At 54.9% G+C, this 21054-nt stretch overlaps 1 protein-coding gene across 1 annotated transcript; it reads left to right on the top strand.

Annotated features, from left to right (window-relative positions):
- Positions 1 to 11716: 11716 nt before the first annotated feature.
- TCL1A (TCL1 family AKT coactivator A) lies at positions 11717 to 17792 on the top strand (the record flags this gene model as incomplete). The annotated part of the gene is made up of 3 exons (XM_084866098.1): positions 11717 to 11872; positions 17225 to 17395; positions 17745 to 17792. The coding sequence occupies 3 exons, from the start codon at positions 11717 to 11719 to the stop codon at positions 17790 to 17792; spliced, it is 375 nt and encodes a 124-aa protein (XP_084722224.1).
- Positions 17793 to 21054: the final 3262 nt, after the last annotated feature.

Genomic DNA, 21054 nt, shown 5'->3' with positions numbered 1-21054 from the left:
CCAGTGCCCTCAGCCTCCGCGCTGAGGAGCAGAGTTCCACTGTGAAGGACAGGGCGACTGAAGGCGCTGTTTGTGTATTCATCACTGTCACCACGGCATCTGGAGGGAGGGAGGTCCAGCAAAGGCTTGTCTATGGTTAAACCCAAACTATAATATTCTGCTTAGTTAGGAACTAATAACGACCTTTTTTTTGGAACTAACATTTTTATGCCAACCATCATATTTAACCCCCACAGTCCTCTGACGGGACATTCTTTTCTCCATGTTACAGATGAGGAAACTAAGACTCCTCAAAAGCAAAGGATCATACGGTTACGTCCACTTCTCTTCATTCCCACTCTGCCTGCTGGAATGCCCTCTCAATCTTCCTCTTGGAGAGTTATCCTGGGCCGGCCGGGAAGACTTCTCTGAGTGGAAAGAACAGACTTTCATCACTGACCCACTCTCAAAACTTATTTTTACCTAGACCCAAAAAACCATTCCTTTTCATCCCAAGCCTGCCTGTCCCTGAGGTCACTCCAGCACCCCTTCCCCCAAGGAGGCCCTGGTGCCCCTCCAGGCTGCACTGGCCACTCCTACCTCCCAGCTCCATTGCTCCTAAGCTTGTGCCAACCCTTTGGTTCTTCACTGTCAGCATCCATTGACTTCTCTTTCTTTATTGTTTAGCACTTGATGGCCATTAGTGCTCGTTCTATTTAAAGTAAATACCTGTAACTGAAGTCCACCGTACATACAGCCAGTGCAGTGCTGGGAGCACAGCGCATGTTGAATGAACCCAAACTGAACACAGCAGAGCAGCCAGTGCGCAGCTCAAAAAGGAGAATGTGAGCAATGCCCCTCACTCCCTTCCCACGACCCTGCCCCTGAGGTAACCACTCTCCTGACCTTGAGCAGTGAAGCTCTGCCTCTTTTGTACTTTCCATGAATGCACTCGTAAGTGGAGTCATGCAGTGCGTACCCCTTTGAGTCTGACTTCTTTTGCCCACATCATGTCTGTGACTTTGCCCAGGGCTATTGCTTTCTCTCAGCCTTGTGTGTGTGAGATTCATCCGTTTTGTTGTATGTGGTTGTAGCTTATCCATTGCTAAGCTGTATACCATTGTGAGACTATACACAGTGGAGTGAGTGCCGTTCGACCATTAGTGGGAATGAGTGCCATTCGACCAATAGTGGGAATGAGTGCCATTAGACCATTGGTGGGAATGAGTACCATTCACCATTGGTGGGAATGAGTACCATTAGACCATTGGTGGGAATGAGTACCATTCACCATTGGTGGGAATGAGCACCATTCACCATTGGTGGGAATGAGTGCCATTAGACTATTGGTGGGAATGAGTGCCATTCACCATTGGTGGGAATGAGCACCATTCACCATTGGTGGGAATGAGTGCCATTAGACTATTGGTGGGAATGAGTGCCATTCACCATTGGTGGGAATGAGCACCATTCACCATTGGTGGGAATGAGTGCCATTAGACTATTGGTGGGAATGAGTACCATTCACCATTGGTGGGAATGAGCACCATTCACCATTGGTGGGAATGAGTGCCATTAGACTATTGGTGGGAATGAGTACCATTCACCATTGGTGGGAATGAGCACCATTCACCATTGGTGGGAATGAGTGCCATTAGATTATTGGTGGGAATGAGTGCCATTCACCATTGGTGGGAATGAGCACCATTCACCATTGGTGGGAATGAGTGCCATTAGACTATTGGTGGGAATGAGTACCATTCACCATTGGTGGGAATGAGCACCATTCACCATTGGTGGGAATGAGTACCATTCACCATTGGTGGGAATGAGTAATTTGACCATTGGTGGGCTTTTGAGTGCTTTCCGGTGTGCACCTGTTTCAAACTTGCTGAAATGAACATTCTGATACATGTCTCTGGCGGACACATACACATGTCTGTGGGTATGTACCTGGGGATGGGACTGTTGGGCCATGGCATGCCTGTGTGCAGCTTTAGCAGAAATTACCACAGTTTTCCAACGTGGCTGTGCACATGCACAGTCCTCCGCAGGGCATGGCAGGCCAGCTGCTTGCAGCCGCGCCAGCACTTGGTCGTGTCTGTCTGCTTCCTCTCGTCCACTCTGGTGATGGCCTTGTGCTGTCTAATACTGCTTTTAGCTTGCATTTCCCTGATGTCTCGGGAAGTCGACTTTACTCTCATGTATCTCTTGGCCATTTGATAACCTCTTTAGTGAAGTCTCCGTTGAAGTACTTTGCCCATTCACCTAAGGACCCCTCTTTTCACAGAGATTGTGGGGTTCTTTACAGATGCCGGACGAGAGGCCTTTCTCAGATAAAGGCACTGAAAGCACTTCTCCCACTTGGTGAGTCGCCTTTCCGCTCTTTTACTGTGTGTCCTCACCACCGGCCCTCTTCCACTGTAACACGGAATAAATGCACTACCTTTTCCTGCATGATCAGTGATTTTATGTCCCACTTACTAAACCCGCCTCCTTCGGGTCATAAAGAGGTTCGCTTCCATTTCCCTCTAACAGCTTCACTGCTTTGCCTTCCTCAGTTAAACCCACCGGGGACCCTGTGTGAGGACCGGACGGAGACTCGTTTTGGTTCTGTCTCTGTCACTGGCACCACCGCGGAGGAGATGGCCCGTCCCGATGCTTAGTGTCCCCTCTGTGAACTGTCCTCCGAGTGCTGTGCCAGCCCACTGCCCAACGTTCCTACCCTTGAACCCACCACCCCGTCTCCACCATCGCGGCTTCCTACCTGGCCGCCCGCCAGCTCTGTTCGTTCTCTTCAAGGCAGCCTGACCACACGAACCTTGGACGCTGCTGTCCAGCCCTGGCCTGGCCTGGAGGTTCAGTTGGCTCAAGTGTCATGACAGTCAGTCACTAATAAGAGACAGTGAGAGAAGATTTATTTCCAGTTAGTCTTCTCTCTTCAAGAAATCAGGACCGATATCAGAGTCTGGAGGGAGATTTTCCGCTCAGAAAAAAAAATGATATTTTTACGCCGTGATAAAGAAGAGGGAGAGCCGGAACCGGTATGGCTCTGTGGACAGAGCGTCAGCCTGCGGACTGAAGGATCTCGGGTTCCATTCGGGTCAAGGGCATGAACCTTGGCTGCAGGCACATCCCCAGTGGGGGGCGTGCAGGAGGCAGCAGATGGATGTGTCTCTCTCATCATCGATGTTTCTAGCTCTCTAACCCTCTCCCTTCCTCTGTGAAAAATCAATAAAATATATTTTTAAAAAAAAAAGAAGAAGAGGGAAAACTTAGCTAACAAGAAAACAAATCACATGATTGGTAGCTCTTTTGAAAATATATTTTTATTGATTTCAGAGAGAAAAGGAGAGGGAGAGAGAGATAGAAACATCAACGATGAGAGAGAATCATTGATCAGCTTGCATACCCCACACTGGGGATCAAGCCTACAACCTGGGCATGTACCCTGATGAGGAATTGAACCTGTAACCTCCTGGCTCATAGGCCAACACTCAACCTCCTGGTTTGTAGGTCAACATTCAACCACTGAGCCATGCTGGCCAGGCTAATTGGTAGTTCTTAATTAATGCAGTCTTGGACCCACTCCTGAGGGGGGGGAAAATCATACATTTGCATAAAAACAGTGTTTTGCATACAATTCCAGGACCTTGCTTTGAACTTCGGGTTGCAGTCTCTGACCCAGCAATGCCTAGAAGCCAGTGGTTCTCAACCCTTTAATACAGCTCCTCATGTCATGGTGACCCCCCAACCATAACATTATTTTTGTTGCTACTTCATAACTGTAATTTTGCTGCTGTTAATGAGTTGTAATGTAAATACCCCTGGGGGATGGAGGCCCTTCCGCTGGCCTTACTGCTCTTCTCCTCCAGGTGAGTGTCGCTGGCATCTGGCGGGTGAGGCCTTCTGCTTACTATGGCTCTTGGCTCTCTGTTCCTCCTCCCATGGTCACACCCCCAGTGCCCGTCCCAGCTCCTGCCCTGAGGGCCATTCATTCGGAGGACAGATGTCATTTCCCCTGAGCCAGGGGTGGGGGCAAGCGCTCAGTGGCACCAAATGCCCCTGCTGCCACATTCTAGTTCATTCTTTTGTCCATGGCCACCCCACTCCCTCCTCCTCCCAGATGTGACTGAAGCATAGTAACCTCCATCTTGTATAAAAAAAACTGCTGTTTGAAACTCTCTGCTATTGTTAGATAGTCCCTAGTCCTGTAAACTCTGTCATTATAAACTCTGTCACTTTAAGACAGTCTGTTATTCTGTAAAATGACTTTGTTTTCTGGTTCAAATGATAGAAAAAGATAAACTTAATCGTCTGACCTTGCAAGCTAGCCATCTGATGTAATAGACTAAAATAGACTAATACTGATAATAATTCCAAGTACTAACTCATTATGTATTCAAAGGTACAATTGTCTGTAACAATAACTCACACAGAGCCCTTTGTATTATCTGCAGACAAAGAGGCTCAAAAAGTATAAATATGGAAAACCTCCCTGTAGGGGTTGGTCAGAGATTTGGAAAAAGACACCTCCCTCTGGGCCGCCCATGAATAAACGACTCCTGATTAATGGGCTCATTGAGGGTCTTGCATCTCATTCCATGATTTACAAACAACACGACTGTCACTGGACATGACTCCCGCCTTGTCCCGTCACCACCTCTGGATGGCGCCCCCTAGAGCGTACTGCGCTGCTCTTGCTCCTTCCACTGGATGTTTTACTGTTGACCATTTCTCTTCCTAAACCAGAGTCCGTTTGAAAATGTCTTTGGAAAATATCTAGAGTTTGAGGAGAGACGGAGAAAATGTAGCTTGTCTCTTCCACTGTTGATTGTGTTTTGCTAAACAAGTTTTCCAATTTATCATTATTTTCATTTTTTGTTCGTGAGTCATAAAAATATTCTTACGTTTTTCTTTTAACCGTTTTAAAATGGTGTCCCTCGCTTGCCTATCTCCAACAAAAATGGCGGAAATAAAAATATAACCCCAGAATGAAAAACTCAGCAGATAAGCTAAGTTGCATAATGGATACCAGTTGAGAGTAATGACTGAACTGAAAAATTAGTCGAAGGCAGTCTCCCCAGATGTATCAGCTAAAGAGAAGAAAGAATAAACATAGGCTAAGACATGGAGGATGAACACAGAAATGTTTCATAAGAATTCCAAAAGGAGAAAATGAAGGAAATGAGAACAGGCCCCCTTTAAAGAAATACTACTGAGGATTTTCCAGATCTGCAGACAAACCAACTTAGGTCTCATGGGCCAGCACAGAGGCGTAGGGCTGACCCAAGCCAAGAACTGCCTTCGAGCAGTTAGGCTTTGCCCACGGCCGGGGCAGGGCCAGCCTGTCCCCAGGTCCTTGGAGAAATGGGAAGCAGAGCCCCTGCCGAATGAGTTCCGCAGCCAGGAAGACAAGGGCCTGGGTGCCAGGTCAGCCAGCTACCGGGTCTGCCTCACCGCTGTGAGAGAAGAGCCACATGCTAGCCTGACAAGCTCAGGGAAGGCCCGCGGGCAGTTTTGCAAACTCAGAGACCAAAAATAACAACAAAAGATGGTTTGAAAATTTAATATCTAACTACAAACAGGTTATAGTGGGTAGTCATATCCCAGATATTTCACCTGACAAAGATCAACTTCTATCTCTTTACCGAGCCCATCGGCCCTCCTGCCTCTAAGATAACGTATCTGTGAGATGTCTGGGTAACTTGTAACTTCCTTCCCCCCCCCCCCCTCAACAAATGGCCTCAAGACATTCCCTCATTGTTATTGTTATCAAGTTAATTGTCAACTGTTAATTACGTTAGAGTATCCTGTATCCATCTCTGTGAAAGAAGCTCATGTCCATCATTTCACCCTATCCCAGAGGTTTCCCGCTTCGCTCTGTCCCACCTCCCTAATCCATCACCAATGAATTTCATGTAACTCACCTACGTCCCTTTCCTTTGATTGCAATGTATAAATATAGAAATGTAACCCGCCATTCTCCAGAGCATTATCTCAATCCGTTGAGGTTCTGCTTCCCGGCATATGTCGACAGTTTGGCTCAAATAAACTCAATAAAATTCTTTACAGGTCTCAATGGTTTTTTTTTCGTTAACACCGCAAATACAGATCATTTCAATAAATGCAGACAAGGCACCCAGTACAATGCAACACATACTCACAGGAAACAAAAAATCTTGCCCAGTTGGTGAGGCTCAGTGTTTGAGTGTTGAGCTATGAACCAGGAGGTCACAGTTCATTTCCCAGTCAGGGCACATGCCCAGGTTGTGGGCTTGATCCCCATGGGGGCCTGTAGGAGGCAGCCGATCCATGGTTCTCTCTTTATCACTGTTCTACACCTCTACCCCTCTCCCTTCCTCTCTCTGAAATCAATAAAAACATATATTTTCTTTAAATCTTAAGAAGCAGGACATTCCTTAACTGATAAAGCACAGCTACCGAAACACCCTGCTACCACCATCACACTTACTGGTGCAACTTGGGAAGCATTCTCATTAAAGACGGGAGCAGGCAGAAAGCCACCTTCACTCACTCCTGCAAGTCAATGCATTTTAACAGACTTCCAAAGGCCGTAAGACAAAAAGACAGAGTTAGAAAGCGAGGGCAAGAGAGGAAGACAAATAGACAGACATAGGGGAGGAGAGATTGGAAGGGAAGAGGGAAAAAACCATCTCATTTTCGGATAAACCAACCATTAAAACGAATATGAGTTAGAAGGATGCAGGGTACACAGCCAATAGCAGTGTTCAATAGCCTTGCTGTATGCCAGAAAGTAGCATTAAAAAAAAAATTCCGTTCACAAAAGCAGCAAAACTATAAAAATGCTAGAAGTAAGGTGAACAAGATATGCAATGCTTTTATGGAGAAAGTTATAAAATATTATTAAAGCACGAGTGGCGCAGTGCACAGAATTCATGCATGGGTAGGGTTCCTAGGCAGTCAGGGCTGACCGGCAGGGCGATCAGGGAGCCCCCTCTGGTACCGGCCTTGGTGGGCCTGGCACCACTCTCTCACTGGTCCTGACCCCTGCCATCATCGCCAGTCGCCTCCCTCTGAGGTGTGATTGGTGGGGTGATCAGGGACACCCCCTCTCCCCACTGGCACCCGCCTTGGCTGGCCTGGGGCCTGCGGGCTGGGGGCAGCTCCCGCATTGAGCATCTGCCCCCTGGTGGTCAGTGCATGTCATAGTGACCGGTTGTTCTGCAGGTTGTTCTGCCATTTGGTCCATTTGCATATTACGCTTTTATTATATAGGATAAAGAGGGTTTTCCTAAACTATACAAATTCAATGAAATACCCCAAATCCCTAAAGTATTAACAAAAAATTCAGAGATGCAAGAGAGCACAATTTTGAAAAGAAACAAAAAGAGAGGACCTACCCTACCAAGTATCTCAAGTTCAAACTCACAGTTATTTTAAAGTGTGGTTTTAGCACAACGGCACACAAATGGGTCAGAATCGAGCCCAGCACAGACCCATTTCCACACAGGAGCTTGGTATTCAACAGTGGCGGTGTCAGAAATCTAATGTGGACAGATAAGGTACTCACTAGTGTTTGGGGGGCTGGCTGAAAGATTGGCTGAAATGTTTGGAAAAATTAAGATGCAGCTATCACAGGCGGCCAGTGGGTCCGGGCTGCCTGTCACTACCGAAGTCACTTCGGCAGGGACAGGGCTGAACCCTGCATGAGCGTTTACCCCAGTCCTGAGGCCGCACGGAGAGCGGCAGGCCGCCCACAAACGTCTGCTCCGCCCTCCCCCGGAGGCAGCTGCCGTGTTGGGTAGGAGGACGAGACTGCCTGGGGGAGCCGCTAAGGGGTGAGAACGGGCAGTTTACAGGGAATGGGGCTGGAGACTGGCCACGGCCTGCGGGTGTGCAAAGGCTAGGGCCCTCAAAGGGCTGGGGACTCTGGTCTGTGCAGCAGGTCGTCCATCTCCCCCCGATGATGGCGGCCCCAGGTGGGGGAAGCGCTGCCTCCAGGTGAGCTCCCAGGTGCCATGTGCAGCTGCCAGCCGGGCTAGCACGTGCCTTCTTTAACCAGAACACAGCCACACGGTTAACAGAGCGGGACTGACACTGACAACTAGCTGGTCCCCAATATTCTATTTCTGCCCCATCACCACTAGGGTCCGACCCAGGATATAAACATGGAAACTTCGTTACGTTGAGAGAGAGAGAGAGAGAGAGAGAGAGAGAGAGAGAGAGAGAGAGAGAGAGATGCAGCTCAGCGGGTAAAGCCAGGATCAGTCCCCAGTTTGACGACAATACCCGTGTCCCAGATTCTCTCTTCCTCCAGAGAGGAGCCTCCGTCCCTTGGGAGAAAGGCTGTGGCGTCCCTTCTCCCCTGAGCTCCCCTGACCACCAGCCCGAAGGACCTCAGCGACGGCCCAGGCCCAGGAATGACGAAAAACCGCTCTCCGCGGCCGCCTGGACGCCTCCGCATCTCTGATTAGAGTTCCAGTGTGGGCAGGATCTCAAACCCTCACCCTCCTAGCAGTCCGGTGTCACTGGCCTCTGAGGGCAAAAGCCCGGACGCAGCTAATGAACCGTGAGCGTTGGGGACGCAGCGCCGTGCGGGCGCGGGGCGGGGGAGTTTCCGATGAGAGCTGGCGGCAGGAAGAGCTCCAGCACTCCGGGAGTCATTTCGTTTTATAGCTCTTGTTCCGCCTCAAACACAGGGATTCAGATCTCAGAGAAACGGTCCTCAGCCAGGCTGCTCAGTAAACCGCTGAGGAGCCCCTTTAAAAAAGGTGCTGCCACGCCTCAGCTCCATCCCGGCGATTCGGGGCTGGCTGGTCGGTGGCCCGGGCACAGGTGCGTCAGACGGGCTTCCCAGGTGGCCTGGTGAGCAGCCAGGGTGCCTCCACCTGCTGAGCCGTTAGGGCCATTGTGGCACCCAGACCGGGATTGTCTTTTAAGAGGAAAACACTTTGCATATGAGAAGTGCTTTTAACAGAAGATAACCTGGAACTAAAGGATACCAGCACTCACTCAGCTCTGTGTCCGTAGGAAAATCCAGGGGGCACTGGTGGGAGGCAGCCGGCTCAGGCAGCTCTCCCCTCCTGATCCGCCGCCTGCAGACCAGCAGCCACGGAGCCACCCACAGGGGGACCTCGTGACCGTGCGGATTCTGCCTCGGGAGGGCCGGGGGCTGGAGGTTCCGGTTCTCAGAGCCCTGGGCGATGCCGTGGACCGGGGTCAGCAGGCCCCGGCTCACACTCATGGCGGGACTCACAGCCCCTTCTCTGGAACCAGCCGATGGGGTGGCTTCCTCTCCCCGAAGAAGGATCCCCTGGGGTCCTGACATCCGAACCCCTCTGCTCAGAGCCAACGGCTCTCCTGAGGGCGCTGAGCCATCCCTCCGGTTAACCGCCCCTCCTCCCACGAGGCAGCGCTATGGGAGGCCAGAGGCCGCTGGGTCAGATTCAGGCTCAGAGCCCTGGGCGTGGGCCATTCATGACAAACGTGTGGCCATGAGATGGCCAAGGAGGGCAGGTGTCCTGGGTCTGAGTCTGAACTGGACCCGAGGCAGGGCATCAAAGTGCCAGCTAAAGGTTCTGTTCGTAAAGCAAGTCCAAAGAACTGCTTTGCGGTACTTTCTACGCGAGACAGCCGCGCGAGGTGCCCTGGGACTGCACCGGGCGGGAGGAACGGACAGCTCCACGCGAGGCTCAGAGGCCCGGGGCTGGGAAGGGCAGACACCCCGCTGGAGAGGCTGTCTGAGGTCACACCGCGCCGTTCCCCTCCCGTGGAACCTCCACGGGGAAGGCTCCCGCCTCCACAGAAGCTGCCCCACGAACCCCGCCATCCTCCTTCACTGGCCGTTCCTGGAACCCCCCCCCCCCCACACACACACACACACGGTCTCCTAAATCCTCCACAAGAACGACGCAGTCTCTTGTGAAACTGCAGAGAATATTGTTCTTCCAATATTTCCAGAACATTCAGGAGCGTGGCCCCCTAACGGGCCTGGTTCTTGCCCCGTTACTAGTTCCTCTGCGGCCTCCTTAGGAAAGCAGGGCAGGTGCAGGTGCCCGGGTCCCGGAGCCAGGGATGTGGCTGGGTCAGTGGCCCCGTGGCTCCTGGGTGGCCCTGCCCTGGTCACACGAGGCCCTCCCAGCAGGGCTGTCTAAGCTGGACCTGGCACTCCGTTCTCAGACTCAGGACTGAGGCTTGCCGGGCAGAGCTCATCCCCCATGGCTCTCTGGGTCTGGAGTTAAGAGCCATCAACAAGGAAACCAGCGTGAAAGCCACAAACGTGAATGTTGTTAAGTACCAGCCCCAGGGGCTATGCTGGGAAGCTCTGCTGGGCTGGTGTCTCCTCCCCCACTCCAAGCTTTACTTGGCATTTGCTTCCTAGTTGACGGCCCTGGTGAATCCAATTACATCTCCATCACCAGGGGCCAGGCAGAGCCTCCGGGGACCTGGACGGTCTGGGCAGGCGGAGAGCCAGACCTGCCTCTGCTGCCCGAGACCAGCTCTGCGGCTCTTTCCCCTCGCAGGGCCCTGCAGAGACCCGGCTATGTCCCCGCTGCCTCGTCAGGGGCGCAGGACGGAGCTGGAAGTAGAGGCGCCAGAGGCTCCAGGCCTGAGTGGGCGTGATGAGGCTGGGCTGGTTTAGGAGGTTCCCCTTGTTCTTTATTTGCTTAATTGCCTTAACGAGCCCGCGTCACTGGCTAACGAGGGGACATTGTTTCCTTGTTTGCTGTAATTCACAGGGCGACAGCTCGGTCAAGTAACCCGGGACTTTTCAGACCCGCTGGTCTTGCTGGTCTTGGGGCGCAGAGTGTTTTCTTTGAACTGTGTGTTTTGTGCAATGTTTTCACTCATGAATTCAAAGCCAGTGAAGAGAAGGCCATGTTTCCACACCACCCGCTTTCACAACGGCTCTGGGATGACCCAGCAACGCGGGGGATCAGGCAGCCCTGGGCGGGGGGGGGGGGGGGGGAGCTTGGTGGTGCGCTTTGCCAAGGAAAAGGACTCTGACGCCACACCTGCAGGCTGGGCTGGAGGTGATGTCCCGAGCCTGGGTCTGGTGCAGGCTGGCCCAGGTCTCTCCTGACCCCCAAAGCGGGGTGTGTGTGTGTGTGTGTGTGTGTGTGTGTGTGTGTGGGTGCTGACTCTGCGGGGGCTGGTGCGGACTAGGCGTTCCAAGCAGAGGCTGGGAGTCCCGGTCTGGGGTGTGGCTTGGCGGGCCACACACAGTGGCTGACTCAGACAGTGGGGTCCCAGAGGCGGGTGACGGGGCACCTCGGAAAGAAGAAGGGCCAAGGCCACAGGCCGGGGCACCCACCGCGCCCTCAGGGAGGGTGGGTGCAGGGGGCGAGCTGGCTGCTGGGCTGAGGAAGTCCTGGGTTGGGGGCTCGCCCTGTGCTCCTGGGTGCTGCCAGGTTCCCCGTGGGCAATGAGGTCTGGGTGCAGCGCTCAGGACCCCGCTGGCTGCCCCACCTGCACCCAGCGCCCCGCCTGCGCTCCGCCTTAACTGTCCCGCGCCCCGCCCTCCTCCGCCCCGCCGCTGGGGGGCGCCGGAGCCCATCCCGCTATAAAGCCTCCGCCCGCGCCCAGGCCACAAGCAGGAGGCTTTGCCAGGCTGCGGTGCTGTTCCTGCTCTTGCTGCTGCTCCTCCTCCTCCTCGTCTTGCTGCTCCAGCTCCAGCTCCAGCTCCAGCTCCAGCTCCAGCTCCAGCTCCAGCTCCCGCTCCCGCTCCCACTCCCTGGACCGCGGAGGAGCCATGAGCGGCGGAGGTGCCACGGGCGGCGGGGGTGCCACGGGGGGCGCGTGCCCGTTCACGGTGAGCCGGAGCCTGCACCCCGACCACCTGTGGATCTGGCGGCCCAACGTGTACGTGGACGAGATGGACCGCACCTGGCTGTCCATCACCATCGAGGTGAGGCGGCTGGGCTCAGGCAGCGGGGCGGCAGGTGTCAGCACCCTTTCCCCCCACCCCCCACCCCAATCCCCCGCCAGGCCTGGTGCCAGGGACGCCCCAGGCGGTTCACGCCCCCCTCCCAACCCCGGAGCCCCAGGTGCAGCCACCCCCAACCCCCAGAGCCCCGGTGCAGCCACCCCCAGCCCCCCGGAGCCCAGGTGCAGCCACCCCCACCCCCCGAGCCCCGGGTGCAGCCACCCCCACCCCCGGAGCCCCGGTGCAGCCACCCCCACCCCCGGAGCCCCGGGTGCAGCCACCCCCACCCCCGGAGCCCCGGGTGCAGCCACCCCCACCCCCCCGGAGCCCCGGTGCAGCCACCCCCACCCCCGGAGCCCCGGGTGCAGCCACCCCCAGCCCCCCGGAGCCCCGGTGCAGCCACCCCCACCCCCCGGAGCCCCGGTGCAGCCACCCCCACCCCCCGGAGCCCCGGTGCAGCCACCCCCACCCCCCGGAGCCCCGGTGCAGCCACCCCCACCCCCCGGAGCCCCGGTGCAGCGGGCGGGCGGGAGGCTGGGCGGAGGCGGGCTGCGGGCTCCCAGGTGGAACCTGTGAGCCGCTCGGCTCTGGGGCGAGGCGCTCTCCCGGGCGGAGCGGAGCGTGGGAAATGGGGTGCTGGCCAGGGGGTGGGGGCCCCGCGCCCCTGAAGTGCGTGACTATTGTGATCCTGAGAGAAAGAGGAGTGCTCTGGGCTCCAGACCCACCCTGTGGGTGGGAATGACGCCTAAAGCGGCGGTTTCCAGCTGTGGCGCCGTGCAATGCGGGGTGCGGCCTCTGCCCTCACATTGTCGGGGGACAGCAGCCGGCTCAGCGATGCCGTCCCTGCGGACGGTGGAAACCGTACCCTCCTTTCTGTCCGGTCGGCAGAATGTGTGTTCATGAGCCGCACAGTGTCAGTGTGTGGTTTGTGGGCCGCGGGATGGGAAAGGGTGAGAACGCTGCTCTAACGCAGTCACACACGTGGCCCATCATTGGAGTCTGCCCAGGGGAGCCCCGGAAATCTGTGTTTTAAAGGGACCCCTCCACAGACATGGTCAGCCGAGTTAGGGACCCCCGCCCCAGAGTTTGGGATATTTCATTCCCCCTTTATGCTTTGGGAAAAGCAAACCCCACGAAGGTGTGCAGAGAGGATGGTCCTATAAAGGCCGGTGCTGAAGCGATGCTTTATGTGTGATGACTTAAGACGGAACTTCAGTTAATGTTAATGTTAATGTTTCTTAAAGGAATATATCTCTTACCCTGGCTGGTGTGGTGAAGTGGTTAGAGCGCCAGTCTGCTCACCAAAAGGTCTTGGGTTTAATTCCTGATGAACGGCTGGTGCCTGAGCTGCAGGGTTGGGATGTGTGGGAGGAGCCAATCCCTGTGTCTCTCTCTCCTTCCCCCTCAGGCTTCCACTCGGGGAAATGTCCTCCGGTGAGGATTAGCAAACAAGAAATCTCTCTCTTACAATACTTTCCACCAGGGTTTTCTCAAAGAAACTTGGGTGAAAAATGCTGAAACTCCTTCCATATGTAAACTGAAGTAAAATGAATGTATGAAAGCCAAGTTCAAATGTGTAATATTGATGTCATAGTATAGCAAACAACAAAAAGGTATTGATAGCTGAAACCAGTTTGGCTCATTGGATAGAGCTTCGGCCTGTGGACTGAAAGGTCCCAGGTTTGATTCCGATCAACCTTGGTTGCAGGCACATCCCCAGTAGGGGGTATGCAAGAGGCAGTTGATCAATGATTCTCTCTCATTGATGTTTCTAATTCTCTATTCCTCTCTTCTTCTCTGTAAAAAAATCAATAAAATATATATATTTTTTAAAACAAAAAACATAAAAACTTTTTAAAATTTTTTTAAAATAAAAAGGTATTGATGGGGACTGTGTCCCTATGTTACGGAGGAGGAAACTAAGGCAGCAGGGTAATGTAAATCTGTCCATCTGTAATGTAATTGTAAATCTGTCCAAAGAAGTACTGCTTGCTGGTGAGGTAATGAGGTTGGCACTTGAGGCTCTTGACCTCCATCTAAATTTGCATCTTTAGTGTCATTTAAATTTCCAAAATATACATACCTTAAAAAATGCAAGTGTTTGAAGAAAATTAAAGTGAATTATCTTTTAAAATCTCTAGCTGGGGAATATCTTTATCATGGCACCAATACCACAAAGCAGAGTTTTTCCACATACTCGTTATCAATTCTGCACAAAACGACCCATTAGCAAACCATGGGTCAGGACTTGCTAATGGCTGGCCAAAGGATGGGGTCCCCGTATTCTTAATATGTAAACGTTTACTTAAAGCAACACACAAAAGATGGCTAGGCAAACTGACCATGGCGGGAGGACATGGGAGACTACACACTAAGAATGTATGTAGTAAGAACAGTGATTCCACACTCAGACCTTGCAGGATGAGCTGAATTACTTCTCTTTTAAAAAAATATATTTTATTGATTTTTTTTATAGAGAGGAAGTGAGAGTGATAAGAGTTAGACACGTCTTCGTCGATGAGAGAGAAACATTGATCAGCTGCCTCCTGCACACCCCCTACTGGGGATGTGCCCACAACCAAGGTACATGCCCTTGACCGGAATCAAACCTGGGACCCTTCAGTCTGCAGGCCAATGCTCTATTTATTAAGCCAAACCAATTAGTACTGAATTACTTCTTAACAGTGAGTTTTCAATTATTTCACAGACAGAAGTTTAAAAAGCTATTTCCACTTTGGAAAAATAGTCATTGAACAAAAAAGAGTGCCTAAAATATTGTGTGTGTGTGTGTGTTTAAATATATCTTTATTGACTTCAGAGAGGAAGGGAGTGAGAGATAGAAACATTGATGATGAGAGAGGTTCATGGATCGGCTGCCTCCTGCACACACCGTATTGGGGACTGAGCCTGCAAACCTGGGCATGTGCCCTGTCCAGGAAACGAACCCATGACCCCCTGGTTCAAAGGTCAACCCTCAACCACTGAGCCATGCTGGCTGGGCCAGCATGCCCAGTGCCTATGCCAAGCATGATGCTGGGCGAGGGGTGGCAGTGAGTATGACAGAAGCCCCCTCCTTGTGAAGCTGGCATTGTCCTGAGGGTCAGAAGGACCCCAGACCATGGAGGCCGGAGGTCTGTGTGCGGATGAACAGGAGTGAGATGAGAGGCAGCAACCAGTGGGGAGTGGGTCTTCAGTGAGACCCTGACAGTCTGGATTTGCATCTGCCTGTCGTGTTTTGTCCATCACTGTATTTAACCCTTTTAGGACTCTGCGTGAGATGCCCCTGATGTCTACCATAGAGTTGGATTTTGCTGAAATCGCCTTTAGAAGACACTAGAGGCCTGGTGCACAGATTTGTGCTCTGGTGGGGTCCCTTGGCCTGGCCTGTGTGGACTGGGCTGACACCGGATCTCTGACATCCCCTGAGGGGTCCTGGATTGTGAGAGGGCGGTTCTCAGGTGACATGGAAACCCCAGAAACGGGCTCCCTCCTCTCTGGTTCCGGGTGTGTCACCTGAGAACTGCTGCTGCCGAGTGACTACAGTTTGGCAGCTCCTGCGTTGAGCTTCTGCCCCTGCTGGTCAGTGTGCGTCACAGCTACCGGTTTATCTGCCAGTCACTGAGGCCAGTGGTCGGCAAACTCATCTTTCCACAGAGCCAAATATCAACAGTACAACAATTGAAATATCTTTTGAGAGCCAAATTTTTTAAACTTCTTCTAATGCCACTTCTTTAAAATAGACTCACCCAGGCCCTGGTATTTTGTGGAAGAGCCACACTCAATGGGCCAACGAGCCGCATGTGACTCATGAGCCTCAGTTTGCTGGCCACAGGCTTAGACAATCTACACTTATAAAAAAGAAACATGCAAATTAACCATCACTCTGCTACACCCACCAGCCAATCAGAGCAAGTATGCAAATTAACCCAACAAAGATGGTGGTTAATTTGCATATGCAGGCACAGAGCAAAGACTGAAATCAGTGTATAAGGAAGAGGGAGGAAAAGCAGAAAGCAGGGTGAGGGCAGCGGCAGTGGGAGGGAAAGCACGTTGGAGGGGCTGCAGCGGGCTTCACTCCCTTCTCTGCTTCGCTCAGGCAAAGGAAGCCCTGTTCTTGCAGGAATCTTCCTGCAACGGGCTCTAGCTTTATGTCTATAGATGCATTTCAGCAGAGCCCTGCCTGAAAGGAAGGCGTGAGCCAGGGGACCGTTCTTCTGCCAAGGGCTGCTTAGATATTATAACATCACTAGTAGCGCTGCGCAGATCTGTGCGCCATAGGTCACCGCCGCCCTCCTCTAGCTCTCCGCCCCCTGCCTCACCCTCAGGTAGTGCCCCCCCACCCCCATAGCTTGCTGCCCCTCCTGTAGCTCTCCGCCTCCCGCTTGTAGTTCGCTGCCCCACCCTCCTGCAGATTCATGATCCGGTTGTTATGTGGTCAGTGGTTATGTCTCATGGTGTAACGGATAATTTGCATATTCCTCTCTTATTACATAGGGTTTGCAGGCCGTACAAAATGACTGACTTTAAAATGAGCCTGCCATAGTGGTCAGACATTTAATTAACTCCCCGGTGCCTTGGCAGGCCAGACCCAGTGATTTCTCGGGCCACACGTATTAGGACGTTCCCACCCTGGCTGCGTAGATCAGGGAGGATGTGCCTGGCAGAGGACAGCGGGTGCCAGCGCCCCCTGCAGTGAGGAGGCCCGCGTGGCCGGGACCGGGAGGAGGTGTGGACAGGCAGTCGGAGGGGAGGGAGACGGGCTGGCTCCGTGGGCCTGGGGACCACGGCCGGGACTCCAGCTCGTTCTGCCCGCAGTGGGAGAGCATGGGAGAGCGTGGGGCAGGAAGAGGCGTGGCGTGTTTTTTGGGTCCCCCCCCTCCGCCCTCCCCCGGCTGCGGTGCCAGGGACTGATACTGTGGGGCACATGTCCGACAGGTGGTGAGCCAGGAAGTCCCCCAGTGGTCCAGGTGGGAGATGGCGATGGAGGGCAGTGCTGGGGGTGGCTAAAGCGGTCCATCCCGCATCCCGGGGCCTGGAGTCTCTTGTTTAAAAGGAGGCGGAGGACAAAGAAAGTCCAAGCCCCACATCCGCTGACACAGGCACCAAACCGCAAAGGGAAGGCAGCTCGGGCCCCACGGCCTGCCCTGGCCACTCCAGGCTTGCCGGGAAGAAGTGGGCCTCGGTGCCCCTGGCTGGGGTCTTCCCGGCCCAGCAGGTGCCTGAGAGGACCGTGCAGGGCTGCGGGGCTGGGCGTCTGGAGCCTGGTACCCAGCACCGCGGGGGCCCCTGACCCGGAGGCGCCTGAAGGTGTGCCCACTCTGCTCTTCTCTCCAGACAGAGACCAGCCTGCAAGTCCTCCTGCGCCAGATCGAGGTCTCCCGTGGGGAGGCCCTGCAGCCCAGCCGGCTGCCCCCCAGCCGGCTGCCCCTCATGTGGCAGCTCTATCCTGGCAGGCGGTACCGCTCCTCCGACTCCGGCTTCTGGCGCATCGTGTACCACATCGAGGCAAGCGTGCGCCCCTCCTGGCACCTGCTCCCCTCCCCACCCCTCCCGGGCCCTGCTCCGTCTGCACCAAGAACCCAAACCAACCAGAAAAGGGGAGGGGTTTACCACCGCAGGTTGGTGAAGGGTCAGGTTAGAGAGGAGTTAGGACTGAACGGCCAGACTGCCTTCTGGGGTCTCTAACCGAAGTCCCCTTGGCCCTGGAGGGCCTTTGGGTGGGCACCCCGGGGTGGAGGGTGGTGGGAGGGGTGCCTGCCTGCTGCTCCATGGGGCAGGGCGGGGCGGGGCGGCCAGCCGGCAGCCGGGGTGGAGGAGACCAGGCCACACCTCTGAGTCCCTTCTCTCTCCGTAGATCAACGGCGTCGAGGACATGGTCCTGGAGCAGCTGCCAGACCCGTAGCACGAGCCACGCGTGGTGAGTACCTGTGGGGCCCGGCACCCGAGTCAGAGCGCCCGGTCAGAAAGGAGGGGCGCCCCCCCCCCCAACTCCGCTGCCCTCCGAGGGCCCCGGGCTGGACACCCTTGCTCTCTCCCCATTCCCTTGGGAGCAGTCATTTCTCAGCAGCCCCCTTAGCGACGGGGCACGCCCCTGCAGAGGCCTCCCAGGCAGCCCCCTTGGCTGCTCGGTCATCACCGCAGAGCTGGGTGTGGAGGCTGCACAGCTGCCTGTGGAGGAGGGACGTGGCTTGTCCAGGTCACAGAAGCAGGCACCACACCCAGTTCTGACACCAAGCGGCCTGCCCCTGTATGATCCGCCGGGCTCAGACCCCGGCCTCAGACCCCGGCCTCTGCTGCGCCTCTGGGGACCAGCCCTGCATGCTGTGCAGGCAGCCAGACTCGCCCCAGCAGCTCCGACACCACCTGCCCTGCAGCCAGTCCCCCTCTTGCGACCCCTCCCCCCACCAGATGGTCGCTTTGCCTTTGACTCTGTCTTCTTTTTTTTTCTTTTACTTTATTTTTGATTTTTATTTTTTTATTAATTAAGGTATCACATAATTGTCCTCATCCCCCCATTCTCACCTCAAACCCCTCCCCACGTATGCCCCCACCCCCCTGTTGTCCATGACCACTGGTTAGGCCTATATGCATGCACACAAGGCCTTTGGTTGATCTCCCGCCCTCCACTCCCGCCCCCCCCCACCTTCCCTCTGAGGTTTGATGGTCTGATTGATGCTTCCCTGTCTCCGGGTCTGATTTTGTTCATCAGTCTCTGTTGCTCATCATTTCCCCTAGAAGCGTGAGATCACGTGATACAGGAAATACACTTGTAAGAACCGAGAATGAGACCAGCATATGGTCATGCTGAGAGGTGGTGACTGGGTCTGGAGTGAGTCTGACACTGTCTTCTGTCCTTGCTTTGTCGCAGGTGCTGCGGTTCCCACGCCCCGAGCCGCAGTCCGCTGGCCTGCAGGGGTGTCCATGCTTCTGTGAACCTTTTTACCAGCCCCTTGTCCTGTGCCCCCCCCCCCCGCCCCGCCCCGCCCCCGGGGGGATTGGCCGGAGAGAGCGCCGCTGCAGGTGCCAGGCCCTCCCTGCCCCCGGTCCTCCGCTGCCTGGGGCTTGTGGCCGCGCTCTCTCTGTCCCTCCCTCCCCAGCCACTCCTGTCCTGTGCTCCCTCGGGGCTGCTTCCCCTCCTCCTCCCTCTGCTCTGCGCACCTCTGGCTGCGAGGCAACGGGGCCCCTGAGCCGCTCTCCCGTGGCGTGTGCGTGTGCCTGCTCACGGCCCTGCCTGCAAAGGTCCCACCTGCCGCGCAGGTGCACACGCCGCTCACGGGAAGGCCTGGGAGGAGCCGGGCTCCGTGCTCAGCACTCGGACGCTTGCGGGTCAAGCGTCCACAGCCCCTGACCTCACAGGAGGCCAGGCCGGCGAGCCCCCTGGAGGCTGGAAGTCCCCCTTTTATAGGCACCCACACTCCTACATGTTATGAGGTTGTATGGAGCATGAACACTTTGTAATTTAAACTGATCGATTAAATAAACTCATCTAACTTTGTGCGGAGGCAGCTTTTGTCCTGGCCCGAGGCGCCCGAGCGAGAACGTCAGTCACCAAATCGGAGGTGGGGAGGGGAAGGGTACCCACGAGGGAAGCGTATCCTTTCACTTTGAAGATGAGGCTGGATTTTTTCCCACGTAATTCCGCTGTTCAAAACCCCGGGTCCTTCGAGCTGAGAACCCCTGGAATAAGTCACTTCAGGGTCTTGGTCAGCAACTCCTGGTATTCAAGACCCCCTCTGCCCGGCCTCCTCCTCCCCCTGCCGCCCAGCCAGCGGTCTCCTGCGCTGGCACTCACCAGCTGTCCTGGCATGGCCACTCGCAATCCTGGCAGGAGGCTCTCTGCTCTGAAACGGTCCCCGGCCTCCCAAGACCCAACCAGAGTCACTTTCCCTCTCCCATGACCTGCAGCCACAGCCCAGCCTCCCTGTGCTCAGTCCCTCCTGCTTCCTCCTCAAGATAGCTGTCCCTCCTCTCCCCTCTGAGCAGGTAGGCAGCCCCACCTCCACCTCCCCCCCCCCATATTACAAAGGGATGCCTCCTGCCTGGCCAGGGTGGCTCAGTTGGTCGAGCATCTGTCCCATGTACCAAGAGGTTCGGTTCCTGGTCAGGGCACGTGCCCAGGTTGTGGGCTCAACTCCAGAAGGGGGTGTGCAGGAGGCAGCTGATTGAAGTTTCTCTCACTGATGTTTCTGTCTCTCCTTCTGTCTTCCTCTCTGTCTCTAAAAGAAGAGGGGGAGCCGAAACCAGTTTGGCTCAGAGGATAGAGCATTGGCCTGCGGACTGAAAGGTCCCAGGTTCGATTCCGGTCAAGGGCATGTTCCTTGGTTGCAGGCACATCCCCAGTGGGGGGTGTCCAAGAGGCAGCTGATTGATGATTCTCTCTCATCGATGTTCCTGACTATCGCTCTCACTTCCTCTCTGTAAAAAAAAAAAAATCAATAAAAATATATTTGGAAAAAAAGAAGAGGAGGAAAAATCAGTTACGAAGGGATGCCTCCCAATAAACGGAAACACACTGCCCCTCCCACGCATGCCTGACTTCAGTCCTCAGCCCCCCCCCCCCGAGCGAGAAATGATACCGGAGGTTAAGGATGTGGTCGGAGATTTGTGGGAGAAAAGCCCACTTCTCCGGTTGTATATTGTCTGCCCGTCTTCCCGCCCAGCACTGGGCAGGCACTGGGCCCTGCCCGTGACAGCGTTTGTGTGCTTGTTTTAACCCATCGTGGCTCGGCGCTTGGCGGGGTCAGTTTGGTTAGCTGGGCTCTCACTAGACAGCCCCTTTCAGGGACAGAACAGAGGACGGCCGTGCAGGGGAACTCCGAGCTCAGCCAGTTGCCTCGTTTTAGCCGCAGGAAGAGGAGAGCTTCTGTTGGAGCTGCACCCCATGCTCACAGGCCGCTGCCTGGTGGCCCGTGTGTGCACTGGAGGCGGGGCCTGGGGGAGGTGGTCAGGGTCCGGTGAGGACGTGAGGGCGGGGTTCCCATGATGGTATCGGTGCTCTCAGAAGGAGAGGAGAAGAGAGAGAGACCCCGGCACACAAACACCCGAAGGAAAGGCCGCAGGAGGACCCCGTGAGAAGACGGTTGTCTCTACACCAGGAGGCAGGCCCTCGCCACACACCCAATCCACCGACTCCTTTATCTCCCACGTCCCAGCCTCCGGAACTG

Source organism: Pipistrellus hanaki, assembly GCF_964339955.1.
Source record: "Pipistrellus hanaki genome assembly, chromosome: 1".
NCBI classification, from domain to species: domain Eukaryota; kingdom Metazoa; phylum Chordata; class Mammalia; order Chiroptera; family Vespertilionidae; genus Pipistrellus; species Pipistrellus hanaki.
This window is presented reverse-complemented; position numbering and strand designations above follow the sequence as displayed.